At 33.5% G+C, this 16,340-nt stretch overlaps 1 protein-coding gene across 1 annotated transcript in view; it reads left to right on the forward strand.

Annotated features, from left to right (window-relative positions):
* EIF4E (eukaryotic translation initiation factor 4E) overlaps positions 1 to 13,509 on the forward strand; it is a 43,280-nt gene extending 29,771 nt beyond the window's left edge. The window contains exons 3-7 of the mRNA XM_035004463.1: positions 4,845 to 4,940; positions 7,749 to 7,812; positions 8,518 to 8,631; positions 9,940 to 10,079; positions 12,416 to 13,509. Of these exons, the coding sequence (XP_034860354.1) occupies positions 4,845 to 4,940; positions 7,749 to 7,812; positions 8,518 to 8,631; positions 9,940 to 10,079; positions 12,416 to 12,530 (529 nt within the window). The 3' untranslated portion in view covers positions 12,531 to 13,509. The remainder of the gene's footprint in view (positions 1 to 4,844; positions 4,941 to 7,748; positions 7,813 to 8,517; positions 8,632 to 9,939; positions 10,080 to 12,415) is intronic.
* Positions 13,510 to 16,340: the final 2,831 nt, after the last annotated feature.

Below are 16,340 nucleotides of genomic sequence, written 5' to 3' on the forward strand. Positions count from 1 at the left end.
AGAGGGAGAAGCAGGTTCCCCCCTGAGCAGGGAGCCTGATGTAGGGCTTGACCCCAGGACCCTGAGATCATGACCCAAGCCAAAGGCAGATACTTAACTAACTGAGCCACCCCGGAGGCCCAAAATTTCAGATTTCTTAGGTGAAAGACTGTGCTTTAACAACCTTCCTCCTTTATCAGGTTAGGCTCTTAGCAGTTTGAGAATTCCTGGTTTCTACATTTTTGCCAGGTGGTTGGTCCTAGTCTGACTTACTAAAAAAAAAAATGTCTTGGGGGGCGGAGCAAGATGGCGGAGGAGTAGGAGACCTGGATTTTGTCTCCTCTCAGGAAAAAAAAAAAATGTTTTCTCATTTTAAATTTGCTTTTTTTTTTTTAAAGATTTTATTTATTTATTTGTCCGAGAGAGAGAGACAGAGAGTGAGCGCACAAGCAGGGGAAGGGAGAAGCAGGCTACCTGCTGATCAGGGAACCTGATGTGGAACTCGATTCCAGGACCCTGGGATCATGACCTGAGCCGAAGGCAGGCACTTAGCCACCCAGGCGTCCCTAAATTTACATTTCTTTTATTGATGTTGCAAAGCTGTTTTATATATATTGAACATTTTTGTTTTTATCTGTGGACAGTCCGCTCAGTTATTTTGTCTAGGGGTGGGGGGCAGGTATTCTTTTATTTACAGGGTGCCTGGGTGGCTCAGTTGGTTAAGTGTCCCTCTTCTGATTTTGACTCGGGTCATGATCTCAGGGTTGTGAGATCAAGCCCTGCATTGGGCTCTTGCTCAGCAGGGAGTCTGCTTGAGATCTTTGCCCCCATCTTTCTAAAATAAATAATTTTTTTTTTTTAAAAAGTTTATTTCCAAGCATTGTAATTAAGGATGCTAACATATCCATGTATGACATTAGGTTGAAAGTGAATTAGCCAAATCATTTGTCTTTTAACATTGTCTGTGGGATTACATGGTTTTTTTCCTACAGGATTTTTTTTTTTTTTCAGGTTTTTGATTTTTATGTAGTCCAGTACCACCTTTTCTCCATGGCTTCTGGGTTTCATGTTCATCTTAGGAATAACTTTATCCACATAATTATTCTATTTAATAGCTGCATAGTGGTCTATTTTATTGGTGTATATTTTATTTAAGTCAGTTCTCAAACTTTTGGTCTCATGACCTTTTTATTGAGGACCCCACAGAGCTTTGGTTATGTAGATTTTTATCTATTTCCATTTAGTATATAAACCTGAGAAAATGTAAAATTACATATTCATTTAGAAAATCCATTGCATGTTAACATAAATTTTTTTATGAAAAAATATTCAAAAATATAGTGGGAAGAATAGCATTTTTGCATTTTTATAAATCTCTTTAAGTGCCTGACTTAACAGAAGTTAGTGGTATGTATTTCATAGCTGTTTCTGCATTCAGTCTGTGAAGGAGATAAGTTATTTCATAGGAAGTATAAGAATATATGACCTCATACAAGTACGTGGTTGGAAAAGGAGGATTTTTTAATAGCCTTGTAAGTTAATTATAGATATTCTCCTTTGATAATAGGTTTTTTATAGGTCAGCTGCAATGTAGAATCTGCAACCATATCCAAGAACCTTTCCTTCTCTGTTACATTAATATCTATTGGCCTGTCTTGCATTTGGCATGGATCTTTTACCCATGCATGATTTTGCCACACCAGTGGTCATTTGGAAAACATTGGTTCAGTGAGTTATGCAGATCTTCTGGATATTGATACTTCTCATTAATGATACAGTATGAAAACCGTAACATTCATAATATCACTACTAAACTCATCAGAAATGTCTTTAAGTTTTAGTAAGTTTGTCTCAGTGGCATATGCAGGCTTTCCAAAATTCTGATTTTCTCCTGAAAGCTCACATTACAAGCATCAGGCTTACTCTCCTTATTTTCAAGAAATAACCTGGTTTATCTATCAGTCATGGTTAAAATGGAGTTCTATGAAAAAAGTGGCTAGTTCATGTCACAGTTCAATTCATTAAGCATTGATTGTACCTTGGTATGCAGAAATGGTTTTTTTGTTGTTTTTTTTTTTTTAAAGATTTTATTTATTTGACAGACAGAGACAGCGAGAGAGGGAACACAAGCAGGGGGAGTGGGAGAGGGAGAAGCAGGCTTCCCGCGGAGCAGGGAGCCCGATGTGGGGCTCGATCCCAGGACCCTGGGATCATGACCTGAGCTGAAGGCAGATGCTTAACAACTGAGCCACCCAGGCGCCCCTGTTTTTGATTTTTTGCAGAATATGAAAAAGATGTACATAGATTGAAATTTAATGAAACCAATAATTATTGCTTCGTCAGTGGCATTCTTAACTGCAACTGATGTTGTTACTGTGAGAGGTGGTGAAGGTAAAGGGTACAATGACTGCTAGTACAATTTGGTCCCATTGTATGGAACTTGCTAAGACGCCAGGAGATTTATCCCACCATTGCTTTTGCACCATTAGTACAAATGTCAACACAGTGAAAAATAAAATAATGTCTTAGGATTATTATGAAAATAGTTCTTATCAGAGCTCCTGAAAGGGTCCTGGAGTCCCCTAAGCATTTGCAAACCACATTTTGATAACTGGATTTAAATGATTCCTTGTTGAAAGCACAAAAGATGTTTCCAAATTTTCCAACATTAAGAACATTTCTGTACAAAATTTTTGCCTAATCATCTAATTATTTTCTTAGGATAAATTTTTATATGTTCAGTGGCTGGATGCAGTAAAAAAAAAAAACAGTTTTATCATTTTTAATTGGGAGGTATAATTGACCTATAACGTTAGTTTCATGTGTAAAACATGACTCAGTATTTGTGTATATTGTGAAATGATCGCTATAGTAAGTGTACTTAATATCTGTCACCATATGTAGTTATAAAGTTTTTTTTTCCTTGTAATGAGAACTTTTAAGATTTAGTCTCTTAGCAACTTTCATATACATAATACCTTGTCATTAACTGTAGTCACCACGTTGTATATAGTTAATGATTTATTTATTTTATAACTGGAAGTTTGTACCTTTTGACCCTCTTCATCCCTTTTCACCCAGCCCCTACCTCTGGCAGCCACCACTCTGTTTTCTGTGTTTATGACCTTGGTTTTTTAGTTTGTTTTTTGTTTTAAGATTCCCCATATAAATGAGAACATACGGTATTTGTCTGTCTTTGTCAGTTAGCATATGCCCTCAAGGTCCATCCAGTGTCTCAAATGACAGATTTCTTCCTCTTTTTTTGTGGGTGAATAATATTCCATTGTGTACATACAACATTTTCTTTACCCATTCATTCATTGATGGGCACTGAGGTTGTTTCCACATCTTGGCTGTTGTAAATAATGCCGCATGAACATGAGGGTGGTGCATATATCTATTTGAGTTAGTGTTTTCATTTTCTTCAGATAAATACCCAGAAGTGGAATTGCTGGATGATATGGTAGTTCTATTTTTAATTTTTTGATGAAAGGTTTAATTAATTTTGGAAGACCAGAGTATAGTACTTGACCTTATTACATGTGTGTTTAATAATTTCTGTGCCTTTGCTTTTTTCTTTTTTGTCCTTGATAGCGGCTTGGCAAATTCACATTATCAAGTGGATGTTGAAATGCATCTTATTTTTATGTCAGATTATCCAAGCATTAATCATGGAGTTATGAAATGTATATATGTGTTTGGAAACCTGTCTTCAGACAACATTATTCTAAAGGAGAAAATGAAATTTCCCTTTTGAGTTACCTTTGGTATCATAATTCAGATAATTGTAATAAAGATGTTATCTTGGGATATTTAAGTGTAGCTTTGATGTGACATGAGTTTATCTTCTAGGTATTAGAATAAAACTTTTTTTTAATAGTTATATATAGATGTGTAGAAACTAGTATACATTATTTTTTTTTTTTTTCAGAACGTATCTGTGATAGCATTCCCCAGTGAATCTCTTTATTTTGTTATTTTCCCATTTGTGTGCTTGAGTAAACAGAGAATTGCATTTCATAGTTGTTCCCCCTTTTTTAGGAGTCTCTCATTTTCCACTCTTGGCTAGTATCTTTTCATTTCTCTGAAAATTCAGCTTTCTTGCTCCCTGCTTTCTTTTCTGGTTAAGTGCTTCTGCTGTTTTTCTTAAGTAACTGCTTGATTATCTCTATCATAGCACTTACCACACTGTAATTGTCTATTACATTTCTGTGAATTACTCTGGGGGATGAGCTTCAATGGGTCTCTAAAGTATAGCAGAGAATCTGTTAGGAAATAGGTACAAAATACATACTTTCTAAATGAAAGAGCAAAAACTACTCATTATTTTCCACTGTAATAGTACCTACCATTTAAAATTATTTTTAAAATAAAATAAATTTTTAATTGTGGTAAAATACACCATAACATAAAATTCACCATCTTAGCCATTTTTTAAGTGAGGTTCAGTAGTGTTAAGTACATCCATACTGTTGTGCAACCAGTCTCCAGAACTCTTTTCATCTTGCAAAACTGAAACTCTGTACCCATTAAACAGTTGTCCATTCCCTTTCCTTCTAGCCCCTGCCATTTTACTTTCTGTCTCTATGAATTTGATTACTTGAGATACTTCATACAAGTAGATTCATACTGTTTGTCTTTTTTGATTGGCTTATTTCACTTAACATAATGTCCTTAAGGTTCATCCTCAGACTTTCTTTTTTAAGTCTGACACATATTCCACTGTATGTTTAAACCACATTTTATTTATCTATTCATCTGTCAGTGAGGAGGTGGGCTGCTTCCTCCCTTTGGCTATTGTGAAGAATGCTGCTAGGAATGTAAATTAAAAACTACCATGTTTGACACTGACTTTTTACTTTTAGATGGGCACTCTGGTTTTTTAAAAATGATAAAAGCAAAACTTGGCAAGCAAACCTTCGGCTGATCTCTAAGTTTGATACTGTTGAAGACTTTTGGGCGTAAGTAACCATTTTAGGATGTTTGTTTTATTGTGTAATTTTTCATTTTGAGTCACATTCACAAAATGAAGGATAAGGTAAACAACTAATAAATGTGCATCTATAGACCTACCTTTTTGTTTGTCCGTCTCCTCACAACTGTTTGAATTGATTATATCTCATCATTTAGAAAGCTTCAGTCTTGTCATCCTTTAGTCCTGTGTATATTCTATATTTCTTGTCCTAAGAGATCCTTCCCTTGAGAGTCCTTTCTTGCTTCTAGAACTTTTGACAATTTGTTGGAATCTATCCCTTTTCTTGGTTGCCTAGATACATTTGCCTAATACTCCAGAGCTTTGTTAGGTTCCCATTTGTGCAAATTCTTTTTGGTGTAACACCTGGGATTTCCTGTGATAGGGATTCTGAGATTTTTCAAAGGCTGAAAGGTTTGTCCAAGTATCTGTGATGGTAGTTGATCAACTTAAAGATATTCTTTGAGATTTTGTTTCAGATTTAGCAAAAAGTTAAGATTTGGGGGTCAAAACTTTTTTCAAGATGTTTTGTAGTAGTGATTCTCAAAAAAAAAAGTTAATATGTAATTTATTTGAAAAATAATTTTCATTTCAAGGATAAAACTTGTTAAAACATTTTTAAGAGGTGTAAATTAATTAGCAGTTACCTAAAAATTCTAATTTGTACATCTAGTATATTTTTGGATCCTATATATGTTGAATCAGTGATGCAACTCTTATGTATTAACATAACCCCTGAGTTTATTTTGCCCACACAGAAGAACAGATTGTCAGAAGATTCATTTATGTATACTTCTTCCAGGGCAGAAACAGTATTCTTCTGTATCTTTGCAGTGCTTTGCCCGTAATAGGCATTTAGTATGCATTTGAATCATGGAAAACAAAAAAGCATAGAATAATTAGAGAAAACTCTTAAATTTTAAGCTATGCACTTTAAGAGTGGTCACTTTATACTGAAATCATTATCTTTTTTAAAAGTAATGGAACTATATTTAAATCCCCAGTAATTCATAGGCTTATTTGTCTAGTTAAACTAGTGTTGCTGTGTTTTGCCCTTCATCAAAGCATCAAGTGATTTTCTTCTTTGTATTTGTTTGAGTCCTCTTAACCAAAAAGTCTCCAATCTCCTATGGAGGAGGAAGAGCAAGAGTCTTGAACCATTTCCCCCACTGAACCAGATCTGCATTTATCTGGTTTGTTTGGCTTTTCACCAGTTTACATAATTGGGTTTCTAAGTGGGCCTCTAATTAGAACATGGCCCCCATACTTTAGTTATGTGTAAGCAATGTCGTTGCATAGTGGACTTTTACACTTAGACATATGCAGGAATTCTGTAGCTTTCTCTAAATACCTAAGCATTTCTTAATTTCTTTTTTCCTGGCAGATTTAGTAGTAAACAGCTGTTGAGCCCTTTGGGATTTATCCAGTCTTGTCTGTAGTGCTTTGATTCTGTTTAAATGTGTCATTACAAATTCTCATTACTATAAACTTAATAGACCTTAGAGCATCATGAAGGAGAAAGGAGACAGCATAAAGAAGCATTTCTACCTTGAATGCAATTGAAGAAAGCATTTCCACCCTGTCCGTTAATTTCGTAAAGTGGTAGTGCTAATTCTATAGTTACTGTTACTATCCAGGCCTCTTTTGTTGCCTAGTGGAAGCTGCCAGTGATAATGTAGTTTGGAAAGAGTGACCATTGAGTAACTCTACAGATCTTATTCAGCCTTAGGCTACCTTCCCCTAAATTGGATTTGTATGTATCTGTGGAATGTGATCCAAAGGATTCCAGAACCTTTCTTAAAACTCTACTTGAAATATTTCTAGACTGGGTTAAAATAGCATCAAGAGAATCTGACTAAGGATAATAGCATTGACTATGATCTACAGATGTAGTAAAGATCATGTTTCTGCAACTAATATTGGAGACAGGCAAAGCATTCTTATTCTGTTGCCAATTTTATAATAATTTTGCAAGAAGAAACTTTAGGAGATCAAATGATTTAGCCTTCTACCTTCAGGCTAGTGAATATCTAAGTCATCCCAAGTGTTATTCTGTTACATTGATATTTGGGGGAAAGTTTAGAAATACAGATTCCAGGGTTCCACCCTATCTATAAAGGGATTAAAATCACGAGGAGTAGGGCCTGGGGTGGTTTTTGTTTGCTTGCTGCTTTGTTTTTTCCAAAGCTTTCCAAATGGTTGCTATGCTGACTGACTAGTAATGACTGCAGTATTTGAGACCCATTGGTCTGTTCTAGGATGCCTTCAAGGATATTAGTGTTGTCGTTTAGTCATGCAGTCCTGACTTTCCCTTGATTTGTTTTTTTGTGTGTTTAAAACTGCTCATTAGCCTCATGAATTCTTTCATGTACTTAAAGCCGCGTCATACCTCCTATTATCAGTTTCTTATATATACATATGTATGCACTGAGTTAACTATATATCAAAATATACTTTTGTCAGAATAAAATCATTAAAAATACTTTCTTAAAAATCCTATCAAATGCTAATTCTTGAACTGACCATTATTAAGATACCTGTTTGGTCTATTACAGAAATTGACTCTATAGACAAACAAGTAAACATGAACTTTTATCTTTTTATTTTATCATATTCTCTAAATATATATGTAAGTAAGATACCTGTTTGGTCTATTACAGAAATTGACTCAGTAGACAAACAAGTAAACATGAACTTTTATCTTTTTATTTTTATCATATTCTCTAAATATATATGTAAGTACCTAAACTCTGCATTACATATTCTGTGTTTATAATTGTCCTTTTCTTTTACCTAGTCTGTACAACCACATCCAGTTGTCTAGTAATTTAATGCCAGGCTGTGACTACTCACTTTTTAAGGTATGCTTAACTGGTGATTTCATATATTTATTATAAGACTGGACCATTCAGTTACACATTAAGAAATCTTGTCAGAAACTTAGGAATAGTTAATGCTCTGAGGTTTGGAGAATAAATAAATTAATTTTACTGGGCTTTTAGCATAAACAAATTTTACGCTATTGGTATAAATAATTGAAATTGAGAGACTTACTCTATGGGCACACACTGTGATTGATTTTTGAAGAGAGCTTTGATCATCCAGTCCAGTCTCTCTTATACATTTGAGTAGACTGAGGTCTAGAGTTTGTCAGGAATTCTTAACCTGGGATGCATTGGTCTTTGGGATATTTATATTTATAAATGGGTTTGTCAAGTGGTAGGGGGTGGGGCATTCATTAACTCTGAAATTGCATAATTTTTGCATATATTTTCTAGATATCAAAATGTATGTAGCTTCTCAAGGGTATCCATTTCTCAGTGTTTAAGAACCTCAAATTAAAGGAAACCCAAGGTTTGATAGCTAATAAATATCTGTCAGGACTCTAATTCTGCAGTCCCACGCCTCTGGCTTTAAGTCCTGCCTGCTTTTTTCCCCACTACATCAATAATAGCTTTATGGAGAATAAAATAAGAAGTTGATAGAGTTGTTGCTTCCTCTTTTCTAGTGATCTCCCCAATTAAAGTAACAATTTTGTCTAATATTATTACCTACTAACCTTGTAGGATGGTATTGAGCCTATGTGGGAAGATGAGAAAAACAAACGAGGAGGACGATGGCTAATTACATTGAACAAGCAGCAGAGACGAAGTGACCTGGATCGCTTTTGGCTAGAGACAGTAAGGTTTTAAAATTATAAAGCAGTTTTGGAATACTAAAACTTAATTTGGATTACATTTTACATCGGTTACTTAATTCAAGAGATAAGGATGCCCACCCTATAAAATCTAAGCCAGCAATTTTGTTCTGTCATGTGAATACCCTATATTTTACATAGTGGTACAGTGAAACCCCATACCATAGTACAAATCAGATAAAAAGTGATTGGCAGTTGACTCTCATCTTCCATGAGAGAGCTCATCCTGGTCATTTCATTAACTTAAAAATTATAGGACCTCGCATTTTGTATGATGTAAGTTTTTACAGCCCTCTTAGAGTATTACTTTGTATACTAAATTTTTTAGATCAGTGAAGCAAACAATGAAATTGTAGCTTGATATTATTTACCTTATGTATTGTGTTATATATTGTGATATAACCTGGAACTTTTGGCTTTATAAAACCTATATTAAATATGAGGTAACTGTCATTTTCTCTAGTGAGAAGTTCTAAACCCCAAGCTATCAGAAGTAGGGATAATAGTCTCTCTTGGATTCTTAGCACTTGTCACAGTGTCTCATTTATAGTTAGCACTTACTAAGTTAAGCAGTTAGTATTTGAATGAATGTTGTTTGGGGTTTTTTTGTTTTTGTTTTTTAAATGAAGAGACTTAATTTTGCTTTGGGGGAGGTTATCAGTAAATACACTTTAGAATTCCACTTTAAAAAGTTATTTCAGTTTTGTAAGATGACAAAAGTTCTGGAGATGGATGGTTGTGATAGTTATACAATGTTGTCAGTATACTTAATGCCACTGAACCATACCCTTGAAAATGGTTAAAGTGATTTAATGGCATGTGTTGTCTATACTCAAAAATAATTTTAATGGTCAAAATGGGTAAAATTTATGTATATTTGCCACAATAAAGAAAAATTGTGTTCATGAAAAACAGCAAGAACAAGAGGCAGCATGAGCAACTATTCAGTTATTCCATTAATATTTGTTTGCTGGCAAATAGAAGCAGCAGCAGAACAGATGAATATTAAGATGAGTTGCATTTTATTTTTGCCCTGACATCAGTTGCGCCATTTGCTTAAAAAGCTAAAACAACTGTTAATGTTCTTGATAACAAAGAAACAAATGAATTTTTAAAAAGTCAGGACAAAGACCTATATACATAAATACAATTTAGACATTCAAAAAGTCAACTTTTGATTTAAAAACTGTTTCAGTTTTGTATATATACAAATATAGGAGACATTTGTAGTTCAATAAGCAGTGTATAATTTATTTCATGTAATTTGGGATTGATTTTTTTTTTTTTAAAGCTGCTGTGCCTTATTGGAGAATCTTTTGATGACTACAGTGATGATGTATGTGGAGCTGTTGTTAATGTTAGAACTAAAGGTGATAAGATAGCAATATGGACTACTGAATGTGAAAACAGAGAGGCTGTTACACATATAGGGTAAGTTTTGCTGTTTGTATACTTCCTTTAAAATATTAAGATAAGAAAATAAAATATTAAGATAACTAAAAGCAGAAGTACTGTTATTTATAGCTTTAAAAATACTTGGATTTGTAGATCATTATTTTCCTTGTAATGTCTTCATGAAAACTTATAATCCTTAACTGTTCTGTTGGTTTTCATTTTTTTTTTTTTTTTTTTTAATTTCTGTAAAATTTCTTTTCCTTCACAATGGAGTATATAATCAATCACTAGAGCACTCTGTTTTGGCATGTAGCATTTTATTCATTTGTCATAGGACAGTATTGTCTTTTTTCTACTTTAAAATCATAACATTAATATTATAATACTCTTAGTAATTCCATGAGTGTTGGCAAATAGTATATGTGTATTCTGTGCACATGTGTGTACACTGTACATAAAATTTTCAGTGACATGTGTCTTAGTTCTGTACATATTTTTAAAACCCACATGTGTATGTTCTTTAATTTTTGTGTGTGTGAATATTACTCCTTGCAAAAATTGCCTATCATTCCCGCCCCCGTCCCACCCCATACGTTGGTCATTGTTAACTGGGATTTTCTTTTTATTACATTTAAGTTAGTAAAATTTTACTTTAAATTTTGTGTTAAAATTAAGTATTGCTTATCGGTCACAAAATGTTTGGTTTGTCCTTTGTGATTTTTTTCAAACATTATGAATTCCCCTTTAGTCCTTTTTGAACTAAAGGTATGGAGATTCTCCAGGTTTCATGCTACAGAGGTTTTCTCTAAAAGAAAAGTTGACTGTTGATTTGTGGTCGTATTCTAATCTTTCTGTCAGCATCAAAACTTATTAGTTGTGGGGATTTCATATTTGAAAACAGTTTAAAAATAAGTGTGAATTTCTTTCCTCTGAAAATCTTGTATTTGTGTCAGTATTAAAAATTATTGAAATCTTTGTGAAATATCTGACTTCAGTTTTTCAAGGGAGGGTTTCTTTTTTTTTTTTTTTTAACCCTTCCAAGTTACATGGCTCAGTGCTCTGGCCTTCTGGCATTTTTAATGGTTAAGTATAATGGAAGGGAATACATTGTATCATAATATAAATCTGATAATAGTTATTTTAGTTATCATAAAATTATTTTTAGAAACTATTTGAAGGAAGGTAGTAGAATCTTCTGGAAGGTGGAGTATGGATAAAACTGTCCTGGTATCATATTGGAGAATTTAGCTCCAATATGTATAAATGTATATCGCTTTATTTTGGTGTTTATTTTTGAAGTGTTGCTATTTTTTCTTGAGAATAAATGTCTGGATTCCTACTTTTCCTGTGATGCTATGATCTGTCCCCAATTTTACTTTGTCATCCTTTTTGCTCATACTCCTTTTCCTTACGAGCTGTAGCCACACAGCCTTACTTTGTTTCCCAGCCTTCAGATGTGCTTCTTTCTCTCAGCATTTTACTTTCAACCTCATGACTTTTAAAGGGGAAATTTCTCTGATTTCACAGACAAGATTAGGTCATCCTTGTTATACAATATCACAGCCCCTATACTTACTCACTTTGGCACTCATCATAGTTTGTTCTTAAAATAGAGTCAAATATTATTTGAAAATTAGGTTGCAGAGCTAGTATATAAAGCAGAAATGATGTATGTTCTAAATTACTCTGAAAATATAAAGTAATAATTACAGTAAATAATTTGCAGTAATAGACAATATTTATTATGATTTATATGTAAAATATAATTTAGCATTTTATTTCAGAAAATTAAAGTAGACATGTAGACAATTAATTTTGTATAAATGAGTTATGCATGTGATACAGCTCCAGTATATGTATTTTTTTTTTTTTAAGATTTTTATTTATTTATTTGAGAGAGAGAATGAGAGAGAGTACATGAGAGGGGGGAGGGTCAGAGGGAGAAGCAGGCTCCCCGCCGAGCAGGGAGCCCGATGCGGGACTCGATCCAGGGACTCCAGGATCATGACCTGAGCCGAAGGCAGTCGCTTAACCAACTGAGCCACCCAGGCGCCCCTCCAGTATATGTATTTGTGATTATTTGTTTATAAATAATCAAATACTATAAACACCCAGGGACTGTCCATGCTTTGCTTATTATTGATTTATTAGTAATTACACACACAGTACCTGATAACATAGTAGAGTCTAAATATTGGTTAAGTGATTAACTGAGATTGTTGTGAAAAATGAAGAGTAAATTTTGCTAAAAGGAAAAGGGTGTACAATTTCCTGTTTCACTCTCTGGACTTTGTTTTTAATGTAAAGTAATATCAAATTTGGTGTGTGTGAATAAAAATTAATGGCTACTGTTTTTCTTTTTCTTCTTTTAGGAGGGTATACAAGGAAAGGTTAGGACTTCCTCCAAAGATAGTGATTGGTTATCAGTCCCATGCAGACACAGCTACTAAGAGCGGCTCCACCACTAAAAATAGGTTTGTTGTTTAAGAAGACACCTTCTGAGTATTCTCATAGGAGACTGCGTCAAGCAATCGAGATTTGGGAGCTGAACCAAAGCCTCTTCAAAAGCAGAGTGGACTGCATTTAAATTTGATTTCCATCTAAATGTTGCTAAGATAGAAGTCTCATTCGCCTTTGTCTTGTACTTCTGTGTTCATGGGTTGTTTTTTTTTTTTTTTTTAATTTTGGCTAGAGTGTCCACTATCCCAATCAAAGAATTACAATACACATCATCCCCAGAATCCATAAATGTGTTCCTGGCCCACTCTGTAATAGCTTAGTAGAATTACCATTACAAACACATCTTACCCATCCACAATATTCAAAAAAGAACTTGCATTTCTATACCTTACAGGAAAAAAATTCTGTTTATGTTCCATTGTATGCAGGAGCATATTTTGCTGGTTTGAAAGAGTATGAAGCATACAGTTTTCTAGCAATTTTCTTTGTTTCCTTTTACAGCATTGTCTTTGCTGTACTCTTGCTGATGGCTGCTAGATTTTAATTTATTTGTTTCCCTACTTGATAACATTAGTGATTCTGATTTCAGTTTTTCATTTGTTTTGCTTTTGTTTTTTTCCTCATGTAACATTGGTGAAGGATCCAGGAATATGACACAAAGGTGGAATAAACATTAATTTTGTGCATTCTTTGGTAATATTTTTGGTTTTTTTGTAACTACAAAGCTTTGCTACAAATTTATGCATTTCATTCAAATCAGTGATCTATGTTTGTGTGATTTCCTAAACATAATTGTGGATTATAAAAAATGTAACATCATAATTACATTCCTAATTAGAATTAGTATGTCTGTTTTTGTATCTTTATGCTGTATTTTAACACTTTGTATTACTTAGGTTTTTTTGCTTTGGTTAAAAAATGGCTCAAGTAGAAAAGCGGTCCCATTCATATTAATAAGACAGTGTACAAAACTGTAAATAAAATGTGTACAGTGAATTGTCTTTTAGACAACTAGATTTGTCCTTTTATTTCTCCATCTCTATAGAAGGAATTTGTACCTCTTATTGCCAGGCAGTCTCTATTGTGTCTTCTTGTAGTGTCTTCCACGTGAACAGCATAAGTTTGGAGCACTAGTTTGATTATTATGTTTATACAAATTTTAATAAATTGAATAGGTAGCACCATATATATGGAATTAAATTGATGTGGCTATCTTTGTTTTTTTATACAGGAAGGCACAGTCCTTCGGTCTTAGGTAAATAATGTACTCTTAATGTGGTAAAACTCCAGAGAGTTGTTATCTTGGTGCGTTACCATTTGATTGGTAGGAATGGTAGTTGTAAAACTTGGTTGCTGAATTGAGATATTCTTTTGTAAGTGTCAACATGATAGCATAGGGAAAGAGTTCAGGTAGTGGGGGCATATTCATTAAGAATTTTGTTAGTGTTACTGTCTAAATAGAATGGAATAAATAGGTATGAAGACATATTTATATTGGTAAATTGGTATAGTATGGTTTTATGTAAATTTGAAAACTTGATCTACTCTTTGTAGGCATTTGAAAGCACATGTGAAAAACTCTGTACATAATAATTGTGTGTTTCAGATGAGAGAAAATGAAATATGGCTATTATAGACAAAAGGGTAAGCTGGACTTATAGATAGAATGAAAATCATTAGATAAGAGGAAAATTTGTCTTTAAATGGTGATTATGAATTAATTTAAAGACTGATACGTTTGACAAAAATCCTATATAAAGTAAACATGAAATTAATAGTTTTGATTTCATTGAAGAATTTTAAAACCGTTTAAAGGGTGCCACAGGCTACCATCTGAGTACTCAATACCACAAACACCTCTTGTTCAGTATTCTAGAAATACTGAATCTTTTGTGTTTATAATCTCAATAGACTGTACCTGATACCTGCTTTTTAAGCTTGGGTGGTTAGATAAGGTGATTTATTGTCTGTTGATATGTGTAGTTGTGAGCACTACAAGAGCTGCTTGTAAGTGATGGTGGTGGTGGTGGTGTGTTGGCAATGGGTGGGATTGGAGTAGTATATCTATTAGAAATCAGTGCTCTATTTCCTTAATTCTAAGATGTAGTCCATTTTAAGAAGCATCGGCTTTCAGGAGTGGAGGGAGGAATAATTAATTAAATGCACACATTTCTAAATTTTTTTAAAAACCTGATTTATAATATGCATTTGATTATTCTTATTATTACCATTTTAGAATCATAATCAGTTTTATTTTAAGTCTTTTCCCAGTGGGTGGGGAGAATGATAAATTACTGAGTCACTTTTGGCAGATGCCACATAAGTATTACAGTGACTTGCAACTTTTCATAACTTCATTAGCATCTTTTCTAAATATAAGATTAGACTGTACATGATTTTCTATCTTTTTTCTCCCTGTCCAATAGGAGATTATAAATAAATATATTTTCGTAATAGAGAATTAAAATCTTTTAATAGAAGAATTGTAATTAATTATAGGGATGTGACATATTTAACCAATTTAATTGTTAATCCAGCTCTAGAGAAGGATTTGAGACATACTGTGTAAGAGTTAAATAATTACAATACTTATATAGTACTTATTATGTGGCAGGCAGTGTTCCAAGCACTTTACATGCACTTTAACTTGCACAATTATCCTTTGATGTAGGTGCTATTATCCCCATTTTATAGATGAAACAGAAGCAGTGAGGATGTAAGTCACTTTACAGCTTGTAAGTTGCAAAATGGATTTGGTTCCAGAGACCCTATAAATCACATTATACTCTCTCAATAGTGTAGAGCCTATCTTACAGGCTATAGTAAATCACATCAGATTGTAGTCATTTTATAGGCCAGGCATTTTATTTTCATTTTACTTCCTTTGGTAATGGAACTTAAAATAGGCCCCCTAGGCTCACCCTGTTAGCAATCAACTAAATTAATCATTTGGGGAGTTTTGAGAACATGGAAACAAAGATAACAGGAGTTTACAGATACATGAGTTACATAGTTAATATAAGTCAAGCAGATATTTTCATATACAACTTTTAAGTGTCTATATCCTGTTATCTTCTAAAATAAATGGTAAAATAAAGCAAAATTATCAAGTTGATAGGAGTCAACATTCTTAAATGCTGTAGCTTGCATTTAAAAGGATAATTTTAATTTTCTAAGGTAGTATGATAATGCAATGTTTTACATTTTAAAATTAAAACGAGTTAATGTCAAGTCTCTATGCTACTTTTTATCTCTCATTGTTAGGGGTTGTCTTCATTATTTAGTGGGGGTCGGGGGAACAACTAAATTCTCTCACTCAGAGTCAGACTCTAGACGAATGCAAGCTTTTAGGTCAGATTGACATTAGAAAACAAAATACTAGGTCATTGTTATCTCTGTGGACCAGTGTAGAAATTGAGAATGTCTACATTCTATAGCAGTTTGATATTACTGTAACATTAAAGTATATGATCAGTAATTTTTCTAGTAATTTTTGAAAATATATTTTACAAAAGTATGTTTTTGACAGAGTGCAATTTAAGGGTTAAAACTGGTCCTTCACATATAATTTGAGAAACACTACTCTTAGGTAGCTTTCCTCAGGAGCCAAGACCAGCTCATTTGCCCATCCTTCCCTGAAACAACTAGGTTTATTATTTCTCTATGCCTCATCTTCTCACAACTATTGGACTTGATGTCAAAATTTCAGTCCTAAACTGTAACATCTTTAATACTGTGTGGTATCCTGCTTACTATGAATTCCAAAGTAGACATCAGGTAGCCTTCCTAGTACTTTGAGTAGTTTAGACTTTAATGTTGCTGTTAGTATTCCATTGC

This window comes from Mirounga leonina, unplaced genomic scaffold, assembly GCF_011800145.1.
Source record: "Mirounga leonina isolate KUSES-001 unplaced genomic scaffold, KU_Mleo_1.0 Mir_129, whole genome shotgun sequence".
NCBI lineage: Eukaryota > Metazoa > Chordata > Mammalia > Carnivora > Phocidae > Mirounga > Mirounga leonina.